Source organism: Zootoca vivipara, chromosome Z2 (genome assembly GCF_965207765.1).
Source record: "Zootoca vivipara chromosome Z2, rZooViv2.hap1.1, whole genome shotgun sequence".
Lineage (NCBI taxonomy): Eukaryota > Metazoa > Chordata > Lepidosauria > Squamata > Lacertidae > Zootoca > Zootoca vivipara.
Window position 1 is genome coordinate 35,169,801 of NC_142585.1, and position 13,580 is coordinate 35,183,380.

Genomic DNA, 13,580 nt, shown 5'->3' on the forward strand with positions numbered 1-13,580 from the left:
CCATCTGTGTTTCCTCTTCCCCTCAGTCCCTTTCCCTTCCTATGTAGTCTATGATTGCAAACAAACACTAACTCCCTGACTTTCTCCTGGCATTCAGCTTCAGGTGGTCTCAACTTTTCGGTAGATTTTGGATGCTGGGTGGGGATGTGGGGTGCTCTACTGCTTCAGAGTCGACTGTGCAAACCCCACTAATCCTCAATTTGAGCTCTTTTGGGGCATTCTGGGTGTCCTTTCAGTCTTCGGTTAGTTGTTTTTTTGCTGGAGTTGATCCGAAGCATCTGCCTTCCCAAGGAATATCCCGAGAAACCTTTGCGAAGCAGCCGAACTGGGATGAAGGTGGCTTGGTCAGGCTTGTATGTGAAAACCTTCCTCCTGCGGTGCAGATTTGGACTAACAACCTCCCTCCATCCTGGAATTGTGACTCCTGTGTCAGGTGACACCCGTATATTTATGTGATCAGGTCAGGAGCATCTTAATCTCCCTTTTTGCTTATGACTTTAATATTTGCTTCTTCAAAATGACCCCCTGCTGTACAATTACGCATTTCACTTTCACTGGGACATCAGAGAAGTGCCACTGGGTGACTTGTGACTTTTGACTTTTGCTATGGGACAGGTAGAGTTTGGCACAGACCATGAAGTCCCCTGAAATATTCCACTTTCTGTGGAACCCAACCACAGAGCCTCAGAAAGTTTTAACTGCTTTATGCCTTTTTTGTGATCTGGGGAAGAATAAAGACCCTGTCACACAAACACCTTTCAGACTTGAATAATACTTGAAAGCCAAATGCTGCCTGTTTTTTTGGCCAGCGAGAAGTGATTGCTATGCAAAAGAAAAGAAAAGAAAAGAATTTGTATACCAATCCGCAGCAAAATGACCTCTCCCTGCCCTGGGTGAGATCTAGTATTGGCTCACCCAGTGGAAGATCAGGGACAAGACTACTTCTTCTCCTCTTAACTTAGAAAACTTAAAAAAAGAAAAATTTGTGGCTTTTGCGGCTGCTAAGTGGAACTTCTAATATAGTGTTCCGAGAAACAAGCAGTGTCTGGTAAAATGTGCTCTGCCTCTTGACTTGAACCGCATGCCTTGAGTGATCTGGTCCCCATCCTACGCTATCCCCAAGGAACACACTTCTTTGTGAAGGTCTCTCTGCCAATCTGGAAGGTTGGTGTCTTCTCTGGACGGGACCACCCACCTTTCAATACTTTATGGGTCAGCAGCCTGGAAAAGTTCTTGGGGACCAGCGGAGGCCGAGTCTGCCCACACTTCACTTTATCAAAGGCCCAGGGAAGAAGGAAGCATCCAGGCATGGGTCTGCCCCCTGCAACGTCTTTCTGGTTCACGGTAAGGGCCTCATTCTGTGTCTTAATTTTAACTCCTTTTTCCATGCAAAAAATAATTGCTTAATTTGCATTCAGTGTTTTAAATCTGTGTTTGCCAATGTAGCAAAAATATTAATTTGTGGAAGTGTATGACACATGGAATTAAGAGAACTGGAGGTTTGTACAAACGGGTCTGCTTTATTAATACTACATACCACATTCGACATTTGAGCAATTGAGGCATTTGGGGGTTCTGATTCTGGTGGAGGTTCTGATGAAACCAAGTCCTTTGTTTTCAGGTTGAAGGCCTCTGTTTCATGTGACACCTTCTAAATTGTAGCTGTACTCGCATCCACTAGGTTGTGGGATTCATTTTCATATAATAATGGTAGCTAACAATACGTAAAATAATAAAACAATATGTAAAATAAGAGGTCACTTTTTTGGGAGAGGTTGGAATTTAGAGAGAATGCTGTGGGCGTCAGTCACCAAATAGTGGCCCATGGAGCATTTGGCATAACACAAAATGGGGTTATTTCCCAATATCTTTTCTGAGCACCATAGGAGGGACCAGTAGGCACAGTGGAGTCTGCAGGCACCATGTTGATGACTACCAAATAAAAGAAAGAAAGAAAGAAAGAAAGAAAGAAAGAAAGAAAAAGAAAGAAAGAAAATACCTAGTGGTTTTCAGACTTCTCACCAGGGGACCCTTTCCATGTTGAGCTGATGATTTTCTGTATACTGGTATCTCTTGTGGAATCTCGGATTGCAGCTGGGGATTCTGAGTGATGTTTAAGGATGCACTCTCAGTTCATTTGGGGCAATGACTGAGCCCTTGTGCTGACCTCGCATGAACAACTTGCATCTAGGATACTTTAAGGACCACCTGAGGCCTTATAACAGTGATGGGCAACCTTTTGAGCTTGGTGTGTCAAAATTCGCCAAAAAACTGAGCATAACTCGGGTAGTGTGTCACGTCAAGAAAAAACCCCCATAATTTCACAATATTTATAGTTTAAATAACAAAAATGTATAATTTTAATATATAACTGTATTTAATAAACCGAAAACTAATTATTTAACCAAACCAAACGAAACCAAAAACCCCTTATTTATCACAAAGTGCCCAGAGTTGTTGAGCTTTTTGGGGGGAGCTGCTGACCAAAGTTTTGAAGCTTTGGGGGGTCCCAAAAGTTGCTTTGCTTTGGGGGGGATGCCCCAAAGCTGCTGCACTTTTGTGTGTGTGTGTGGGGGGGGGGAAGAACAGAAATAAATGACGAATAATACCTTCGCTGGAAGTAACACGCAGCACTGACATAGTCTGCCAAAGCGCCAAAAAACAGCACAGAAAGGGTTAAAATGAACCTGTTGCACCCAATCAGAAACATCCACTGACTCAGCAAATTGAAAAACAGACCAATCGCTGAACACAATCTCTGGCTACCAGGAACAACAACAACAAAAAAGGATCAGAGAAGGAGTGGGAGAACAAATTGGGGGGGGGGACACAACAACAGCGCGATGTGTGTGCCAGCAGTGAGGGCTCTGTGTGTCACGTCTGACACGCGTGTCATAGGTTCGCCATCACTGCCTTATAACCTATCCCGCTCACAAGTCAACCAGAGAAGTGCTAATGGGCATTGAATATCAAACCCCCCATGCTGTGGAACACTCTTTTGGCAGAGATTCAACAGTAACCCTCGCTTTTGACTTTCAGGTGTCTTTTGAAGACTCTTGTTGATGCTTATCGGCCAGTGCAGTTAACAAAAAACTTCTTGAGTAGCCAGTCATTTTAATGATAGTTTTACATTGCATTTATAAGTTTTTGTGTTGCTGTACAGCGCCCTGATGTTTTGTGAAGGGTTGGTATGTACCGGTAATTATTTTTGTAAATATTAAATAACACACAAACTACACACTAAAGCTTACCTTGTTCTCCCCTGTGGCTTCACATTGCAAAAGAAGATTGGCAATGGAGGTCTGGTTGTATTCCAGGAAGGATCAATGACAACTAGTGGTGATGGGTATGTTCTGCCTCCTCTGTTGGAGGCAGTATGCCTCTGAATGCCAGTTGTTGGGAATTGAAGTGGAGAGAGCTGGTGTTCTGCTCTTTTCTGGCTTGAGGGTTTTCCATTGGAGCATCTGGTTGCCCCCCCCCCCCGTGAGAATAGGATGGGCCCCTCTTGGCCTGTTCCAGCAGCCAGTCTCCCCTTAAGAAGATCTGTTGTGGTAGCAGAACCTACATGCCCAGGGGGCAAGTCTACTGCTGAATACCAGTTGATGGGAAACAGCTAGAGAGGTCTTACTTGCAGGGTTCTCAGTTGGGGCATTCTCAGTTGGCGATTGTGAGAACAGGATTCTAGACTAGACACACACCCCCCCCCCCCCGGTTTGATCCAGTAGGGCTCATTTTACAATACTGATACTTTATACAGGTGGTTATGGTGATGAAGTGCTGTTACTTGGGCATGATGTGGAGGTAGCAGGTAGGGTGGCTTGTGCATTTCTTCAGTGACTTCTTGCATACTGACCAGTAGATAGTCCTGACAGTTGCACATACAAAATGATGGAGAGGCAAATCAAATTAAGAGATCCACTGTGGTGTATCAGTTAGAGTTTTGGACTTCGACCTGGGGGACCTTCCCACTCGGCCATGAAGCTCACTGGGTATGACCTTGGGCCAGTCAGTGCCCCTTTCTCTCTCTCAGCCTATAACCTACCTCACAGGGTTTTTGCATGCAGATGAAATGAGCAGGACAGAGAGCCATGTATATCACCTTGGAGAAAAAAGGAGGGTATAAACACAATAAAAAATAAAAATAAATCTGAAATCCAAATGCTGGGTCCCCTCCACTAGAGGGAGCCTACAAAGTTATGCACCCGCAATTGTTTAAATAAAAAAAAGTCATTTATCTGACCAGACCTTAAGTAAGCTGAGCCCAGGTGAAAGTTTCTGGTCAGCACAATATGGGGAGAGGAACAAATCTCCTTTTTTGTATATGCTGCTTTTCAGGAAGCTGAGCTCATCTGTTTGTTGTAACTGAAGGTGGAGTTCAAGGTTCCGGCTCCATTGCTTGTGGAATCCATGGATATCTGGGCTGAAAGGAATGAACTCATGGTCCTAAGAGACTTGTAATATGTGTTACAAAGTGGAGGAATCCAGAGTTCATCAGTAACATGCACACACAGAGAGGGAGAGAACTGGTGTGAATAAAGCTGCCACTATCCATGTCTCTGTATCTCTTGTATAAAAAATATTAAAACAGAATACAAGATCATAATGTTAAGAATAAAAATGGAGATCTGCAGAATCTGCAGAATCATACTTTATACCCATGGGAGATGTTGCCTGGAACTCCTTTCCAGAATCTGCTGACCTTTGAATTGCTTAGATGTGGTCATATCTGGACCATGACAGTATTAAGAGATGCACTAGGGATATAAAAACATAGGAAGCTGTCTTGTTTAGAGTCAGATCATGGTTCCATCTAGCTCAGTATTGTCTACACTGACTAGCAGTGGCTCTGCAGGGTTTCAGGCAAGGGATACTCCCGGCCTCTGTATTATATGCAGAAAGGACACATGAATCTGATGATACAGTTTGGTTGTGGATTTTGTTGGTAAAGAGCCCAGGAATACCGTGTAAACTTCCAATGTAGACACAAAGTGGGCTGGTCTCTTAATCATTACTAGGAGACTTAAGAGTGCTCTGAATACTTTTATGGCCAGTAGGCATTCTTCTGAGTATCAGTTGCTGAAAGCCATGGGGCAGGGAGTGCTGCTGTGCTCAGGTCTTGCTTGTGAGCTTCCCATTGGAGCATATGGTTAGCCAGTTAGCCACTATGAGAACAGGATCCTAGGTCATTGATCAGATCTGTCAGCTAGGCTCTTCTTATGTTCCAGCCCCACTGTCAGAAGCAGTATGCCTCTGAGTGCCAGTTGCTGGGAATTTGATAGATTTTGATTTTATATTTGTATCCCACTTTTCCAACAACAATCACATGCATGGGGAGTGTTTATCTTGTGTTCAGATCCTGCTTGAGGATTTCCCATTGGGGCATCTTGGTGGCCATTGTGAGAACAGGATGCTGGACTAGATGGTCCACTGACGTGATCCAACAGGGCTCTTACATTCCTCTGGCTTCTCCAGCTGAATTGAGGGTGAATGAGTTGGTCGTGACCACAGATTTTGATTGAGTAGCAAAAAATCTGGAGACACCTTTGACCAAGCAGTGTGTTGAAGAATGGGCATGATCTATTCTATATATATATAAATGTAGGCATTGCGCACGCGGAGGTCACAGCCTTTCTCCGTAACTGCTGAACCGTAATGTAACAAATTTGGTCACAACGTTCCATGCCCATCAGGGAGGGATCTGGCATAATTCCTCCCCCCCCCAAAACCCCCACACATTTCACACCTAAAATAATTATTAAACACACAAAAAAGTGGCGCTCAAATTAGACATCACCACCAGAAGCTCTGAAGACTCTAGCAGCATCCAATAAAAAGGCAGATCGCACGCTGCCGCCTCCAAAGTTGCAGTGCCAGATGACATCACAAAATTCCACAGCAACCAACTGAAAACAGTCCTTTTGCAGCAATAAGGCCCAGCTTTTTCAATAGGCTGCAGCATTGCCCAGTAGGCCACAGGCAAAAACAAACAGAATATGGGGCTTTCACAATGGGGTGGGTGGGTTACAGGGATGAGGCACAACAAAGGGAGGGGGGGACACATAGCCATGGGAGGGAGGGAAGACCCTGAATCAGCCAAAGCAGTAGGGGGTGGGTTGGGACAGGGAAAACTGAGTAGGCCGCAGCATTGCCCAGTAGGCCACAGGCAAAAACAAACAGAATATGGGGCTTTCACAATGGGGGGGGGGTTCATAGGGATGAGGCACAACAAAGGGAGGGGGGACACATAGCCATGGGAGGGAGGGAAGACCCTGAATCAGCCAAAGCAGTAGGGGGTGGGTTGGGACAGGGAAAACTGAGTAGGCCGCAGCATTGCCCAGTAGGCCACAGGCAAACAAACAGAATATGGGCCTTTCACAGGGTGGGGGAATCACAGGGATGAGGCACAACAATGGTGGTGGGGGCTCACAGGGATGAGGCACAACAAAGGGAGGTGGGACACATAGCCATGGGGGGGGGAGAGGTAGGATCCTAGGTCAGCCAAAGCAGTGGGGGGTGGGGACATTTTCAGGAACACGCGTGGGTGGGGGAGTCTTATTTTTGAAACTTACAGTAGGGGAGTCTGGGTTGGGACAAGGCAGGTGAGGGGATGCTATAGGGAGACTCTGAAGGTCCATTTAACAGAAAAAGCTCCACTTAACACAAAAACCCACAGCAATGCATGGCCGGGCCAGCTAGTATGCACTAAGATGTTTGAACCAAGATGTTCTGCTGGTGGTGATAAGGCACACAAAGAAAGACACACATCTTTTTTACAGGAATCTGTTGTAAGATGTCCACAGGGTGGCAGGAGGAGGCTGTGCTAGATGCATGTGGGAAGCATTGCTTGAAGAAATTGTCAAAATAGGTGAGGGAAGCTTGGGCCCCTGGCCTGAATCCATCTCTCCAGACCTCTCTATCTAGCCATGGGATATCTCTCCAGGACCTACTCTACAATTCTATGATTCAACGATTCATGCCCATTTCACCATTCCTTGATTGTCTTTACTTGGCTGCAATGTGTCTTGGACTGTGTGCCTTAACCTCCTGTGGAAGATTGTCGTGGCTGCTGCTAGAAAGAGCTTTCTCGATTTTTATAAAGGAATATAGAAAACTGCTTCATGCTGTGTCAAACCACTGTTCCATCCAGTCCAATACTGTCTACAATGACTCCAGGATCTCAGGTAGGGAATCTCCACCAACCCTACCTGGATGTACTGCTAAGGCTTCGACCTGGGGCCTTCTGCATGCAAGACAGGTGCTGTACCAATGAACTAAGGCCCCTTAGTTTTCCCTCTCCTAGTGCCCTTTCCCACCATCAGGGTCTTTTCCAAGGATTCTTCTCTTCTCATGAGGTGGCCAAAGTATTGGAACAAGTTTAATAGCATCCAATAAATAAATAAATGTAAGCTCGTAGTTACCATCCCTGAAAACCTTCTAGGAACCCCTCAGTTTCTGGAACACATTTTCAAACCAAAAGCAGAATGGTTTGGAAGCATATGCACTTTTCCTCTCTCATTTGGGGAAGGAGGACGAGGTGGTTGGACAGTGTTCTCGAAGCTATGAACATGAGTTTGACCAAACTGCGGGAGGCAGTGCAAGACAGGAGTGCCTGGCGTGCTATGGTCCATGGGGTCACGAAGAGTCGGACACGACTAAACGACTAAACAACAAACTTACACCCCACACATGCATAGGGGAGTGTTGGGCATGATGTAGGTCAGACTCTGTCTTCAAATAAGCAACAGTAAAGGCCCCATAAGCCTAGCAAGTGCCCTGCATGAATGGTCCAAATGAACAAGGGAAGGAGCAACCAGTGGCGGAGCTTCATGCTCCAGCACCAGGGGACCAGGGGGGGCGGAGAGCAGGTGGGGGTGGGGCTGGCGTGTGTCCTGGGGGCATGGCGTGTCGCCCGCAGGGGCGTGGTGCGTGTCCTGGGGGTGTGGTGCCCAGCGCGGGCAGGGGGCCAGCTGCAATGGCACCCCACTGGGATAGTGCTGCTGGGGGCAGTGCCCTCCCCTGCTCTCCTCTTCCACCGGCAGTGGGAGCGACTCTCCTATGAGGAAAGGTTGCAGTGTTTGGGGCTTTTTAGTTTAGAGAAAATGTGACTAAGAGGCAACCTGATCTACGTTTATAAAATTATGCCTGGCATGAAGATTGTGGACAGAGAAAAGCTTTTCTTCTTCTCTCAAAACACTAGAACTTGTGAGCATCGAATAAAGCTGAATGTTTGAAGTTTCAGGACAGAGAAAATAAAGTACTCCACACAGTAGTTAAACCATAGAACTCACTCCCACAGGAGGCAGTGATAGCCACCAACTTGGATGGCTTTAAAATAGGATTAGACAGATTCATTGAGGAAAGGGCTGTTGATGGCTACCGGCCATAATGGCAGCGATCAGACTCCATGGTTGGAGGTAGTAATGCTTCTGAATATTGGTTGCTGGAAACTTCAAGAGGGGACATTGCCCATCTAATTGAAGATTCCCCATCTAATTGGCCACTGTGACAACAGGATGCTAGACTAGATGGGCCATTGGCTTGATCCAGCAGGAAGGCTATTCTTATACCCTTAAGAGTTAACAGTGAACACTTATTGCTTAACTTCTACTCATTAATTTGGTTGTGGGTTTCCTTTTGAGGTTTTTTTTTAAAAAACAATGGTTCAATCTGGTCAAGGGAACAAGTGGGAACAGCAGTGAAGTTGCTGATGCTCATGTGTGAGTCCCAGCCTTCATCATCTGGAATAATCATTGTTCTTCCTTCCCTCTTTGAAGGATTTGGAATTCATGTGCCAGGAAGGTAGGAGGATAGCTTCAGTTTGGAAGTGGTTCAAGTTTCTGCTGGGAGAATTTCCCTTTACGATAAACTGCACGGGTCCCCCGAAACCATCTGTGTTGACAGTGTGATGTGTTTAATGAGCCAGCAATGGGCAGCATGTTGCGTTCCTGATTTCATTTGCTCCTCATTAAAGAGTTGACACAGGACAGGCGTATGCAGTTGTCCCCCCCCCCCTTTGTTTTGTTTTGTCTTAAGGCTATACTTGCCTGTTGTTCGTTTAAAAACCCTGGATCCTTTACTTCAGGACTGGAGTGACTGCTATGAGGAATGTTTGCAGCATTTGGAGCATTTTAGTTTACAGAAAAAATGAGTAAGAGGCAACATGGTAGATAATGTTTATAAAATTAGACATGGCATGGAGAAAAGTTTTTATTCCTCTCTCGTAACGCTAGAACTCATTGGCATCCAATGAAGCTGAATGCTGGAAGATTCAGGACAGATCAAAGAAAGGTATTACCATAATTGTGCAGCCCGGAGCTACTGTGGAACTCATTTCCCCAGTTGCTGGGAACCACAGAAGGCAAAAGTTGCTTTGCCATCATGTTCTGCTTACCTCTGTAGGAGGCAGTTGGTTGCCCACTGTGAGAACAGGATTCTGGACTAGATGAGCCACTGGTCTGATCTAGCAGTCTTGTCTATGTATGTTCTTATGGTTTTCCAAACTTTTGAACTCATGGTGAGCTTATAAAGTTGCCATTGGTTCCCAATCCAAATTCTTAGTGATGGAAATGAAGTAAAGTTAAGAAATAACAACATCTAATCAACATTTATTCATCTTCAACCACAGTTACAAGGAATAATAAATGTAAAGGAAATAAGGAAATAAAACAATTGAAAATAATGATGATACCATACCACTCTGGACCTTAGAAGAACATTGCTGGATCAGGCAAGTCGTCCGTCTAGTCCAGCATTCTTTTCTCACAGGGGCTGACCAGATTCCTCAGTGGAAAACCATAGAGCAGGACCTGAATACAAGAGCACTCTCCCTGCGGTTTCTAGCAATTGGCTTTCAGAAACATTACATTATCCATGCACTATATTTCTGACACAGTTCCAAGTTAAAGTTTTTGCACTGTATGAAGTCAATGAGAAAAATGTATAGGCTGGTATTTTGATGCCAGTGAAGTCAGGTGGGCACTGCAAAGCATTTTCATGTATGAGGAACATCCATCCCATGATAAATGCATGTCTGGAAATGCCCTGGGCAAATTAAAATGAAAGACAGTTTTCATTTGACATCAGAAAGAGAATAAAGATTACCTCTGACATTCATGACGGGGTTTTAAGCTCTCTCTCATTTTTTGAAATGCCTTCCCAATGACAGATATCTCTCTTGACACTACCTACCGGTACTTGAACTTCTCCAGCTAACCATTTGCTGGCAGTCAATTTTCTCCTGGTTCATCTATTATAGTACTGTACATATTTCTCCATTTAGAAAAAAACAAACCTCAAAACAATATGAAAAACTAGATTTCAGCCTAAACACTTTTACCTAATGTTTCTCTCCCCCACTCCCTAGAAGATCCATGTTATTTAGGCTGCCCTATAAATAAAGCTTAGTCATCCTTTTTACGCTTGTCAGAAATGATCTTGGTCTGTGTTTAAAAGGCTAGAAATGTTGTGTATTTGTGAGTGTGTGTGTTTTAAAAATGTAGAAGGTTCTGCAATATCCTGTCTCAGTTGAAAATCTAGTTTTCTGAGAATCACAGCTTATGGGTGTGATTTAAATTGTTGAAACCTAAAGCTCTGTGTTAGAAGCTCTTAAGCTCACCCCTTCTCTGGCTGTTTCTGAAATGTGGTCTTAATGATGACTACATCTCTTGACACCAGCTAATTTAACTTGCTTAATTAGGACTGTTTAAAAGCCTGAAAGAAAAGAATAACCACCTGTCGTCCCCCCCCCTTTACAACAGCTCCCAGTTTTCCTTCGATTGACTTAAGAGAACTGGTTCTTTTGATCAAACTTACTCTGGATTGCTTTTAAAAGCTCTGGTGTATTAGAGAAGATGAATTAGGTATGGGGAAACTTCGGCCATACAGATGTTGCTGAACATGTCTGTGGAATATGGGAGTTGTAGTTCAGCAATATCTGGAGAGGCAAATGTACCCCACACCTGAGATCAGGCTCCTGTGTTGGGAGGAGGAGAGCACACAGTCTCTAAAGGGAATAGGGAGTGAGGGAGAAGAAGCTGGTGCACAATTCAGATTTGAGAGCATTTACAAACCGTAGTTTCTAGTTTTGTTGGCAATGGCAAGCAGTGGTTTGATCAAACCTGGAAGTCAGTCATTAACCTCGTTCAGAAAGCCTTCCCAACCTTCATAAACTATAAGAGCAGTTTATGAAACCAGGAATGTGTACCAGGCTTTCATGCTCCTCTTCTACGTTCCTCCTCTCCTTCTATGTCAACTCCAGTGCTTCCTTTGTGGCTTACATATTATGTTATTATATATCATGTCAGAGAGGGTATTGTAGAGTTGGAAAAGGTTCAGAAATAATGGTTCTTATTACCAGCTGCTGGAAGCCACAGGAGGGGAGAGTGCTGCTTCTGTGCTTGATTCTTGCCTGCACTTTTTCCACAAGCATCTGGTTCACCACTGAGAACAGGATGCTGGACTAGGTGGGTCACAGACCTGATCCGTCAGGGTTCTCCATGTGTTCCTATAATATTACAAGCTGCATCACAGGTCTGATTAGAATAATACTCAGTATATTTCTAGCTGCTGCTGCTGCCTCTCAGCATTTTTAATGCCTCTCGCTGTAGAAGTCCAGGCATACAGAGGTTCAACTGGCAAACCTGCTGATGAGGTGTCAGGCAGGAACAGTTTAGTGGCGTTTAGAACCTGAAGGCGGGGATAAAGGCTTGCCCTGTGTGCAGCCTCTGGAAAGCTGTATAGAGCAAGAAAACATGCTTTCATCTTGGGTGAGACATTTGAGGCTTTAAACTTGTTCCTTTCCTTAAACAACAACAACAACAACAACAACAACAACAACAACAACAACAACAACAACACCCATTACAGTACTTATTGCAGCAAATAATGACAGTAAGTGAGTAAGCCTACGGTAGTTCTGCTTTGTAAAGTGTTAGAGCAGACTTTGAAAGTTCCTGTGTGGTCAGTGTAACATCATTGGGGCCAAATTTATGCCCCTTGGCAGAGATATTTGAGTCCTGCAGTTGTACTTAGATCCTTCTTGTGGACTTCCCATAAGGGACATCTGGCTGGCCACTGTGAGAACAGGATGCTGGGCTAGATGGGCCATTGGCCTGATCCAGCAGTGCTCTTCTAACGCTATACCTTCACTTCTGCTTCATTTCAAATAACAACTTAAGAGATACAAGTGTTGATGGGCTTCAACTAAGTAGCTCAGTACCTCCAAAATTGGAACCGGAGCTTTTTTAGTTGGGTTGAGAGACCTTTGATGACATCCAGATGCTGGCATGATGCATCTTTTGAGGCCTTCTTGCTGGTTCTGAATCATCTTACCCGTACCCATGAGTCACTATCCTAGCTAGTCTGTGAGTGACTTGTAGGCACGGCATATTCTGGGTAAAAGCAGCTTTTGTGGTTAAAAAGAAAGTAGAAGGACTTGTGATGGGAACTTTACTTTTTGGGAGACCAGGGGATCAGCCAGAAGAGCATTTTGCTATTGCACCTAAGACTGTGTCCACAATGGCGTTTTTGGTTGGGCTTGGTTTAACACCAGTTAATACCAGTTATGTGCAGCTGAGCTGAGGATCTGCACAGCAACTGTATCTAACAGGTTAATGGATTTAGTGTTTTCTGCCCTTTGGGAAGAGCTACATTGATTGGCTTGATAAGAAAGAGAGTCTGTGCGATTTCTGAGGCACGTGTGAGTTTCATGTGAGGTCGCTAGCAGAAACTTTTTCTCCATATGAACTGAGTACAATGAAGGGGATGCCCTTAAAATAGAGTGTGTGGCCTGGGGAGAGTTTAGAGGGCCAGGCAGAGAAGCATAGAAGCCACATTTGGCCCCTAGGCCTAAGGTTCCCCCTTCCTGCCTTCAAGCTAGGATATTCTTTTTTATTATTTATAATTTATTTATTGCATTTATATCCCTTTTTTCCTGCATAGAGCTGAACATGGTGTATATGGTTCTAACCCTCCTCGTCTAATCCCTACAGCAACCCTGTGAGGTAGGTTAGGCTGATAGAGGCAGTGACTGGCCCATAGTCACACCCAGTGAGCTTCATGGCCGAGTGGGGACTTGAATCCTGGTCTCTTTAGTCCAACACTCTAACACTGGTACTCAAGCCTCATTGAAATAAGCTTTTCTTAAGCCTCATTGAAACAAGCATTAACTGTACAAGACCATAGCAGGAACTCATCATCCAAATAGACAACAGGGAATCTGGGATTTTCTGCTCTTCCCTGGTGTGTTGGCTTTTGTAAGAAAACATGCATGCTTGGCAAACAAGAGGTGGAAGTGAGTGAGGCTGGGAGAGTATGTTTAGCAGAGTGGCACACACTCATTCCCTGCTGCTGTGTGTGTATTTGGTGCTGGCGTGGAAGAGCCCTCCTGTTCCCAACTGTTTCTCCTGCACTGTCTCACTCAGTAATAAGGCAGTGGAGAGGTCCCTGATTCCAGTATTCTCATACTCTCCTCTTCACTAGCCTTTCCTTGTCCAGAACCTAACATGTGGAAATGCTGCTCAGAGTATATTGCAGTGACATCTCCCTCTTTCTCCTTTAATCTGGGCTCAAGCTTGACTTCC

The 13,580-nt window shown here is 44.7% G+C and overlaps 1 protein-coding gene across 1 annotated transcript in view; it reads left to right on the forward strand.

Annotated features, from left to right (window-relative positions):
* The first annotated feature begins 250 nt into the window (after positions 1-250).
* ABL1 (ABL proto-oncogene 1, non-receptor tyrosine kinase) overlaps positions 251-13,580 on the forward strand; it is a 117,713-nt gene continuing 104,383 nt past the window's right edge. Inside the window, exon 1 of the mRNA XM_060270197.2 lies at positions 251-1,344. Within this exon, the coding sequence (XP_060126180.2) occupies positions 1,209-1,344 (136 nt within the window). The 5' untranslated portion in view covers positions 251-1,208. The remainder of the gene's footprint in view (positions 1,345-13,580) is intronic.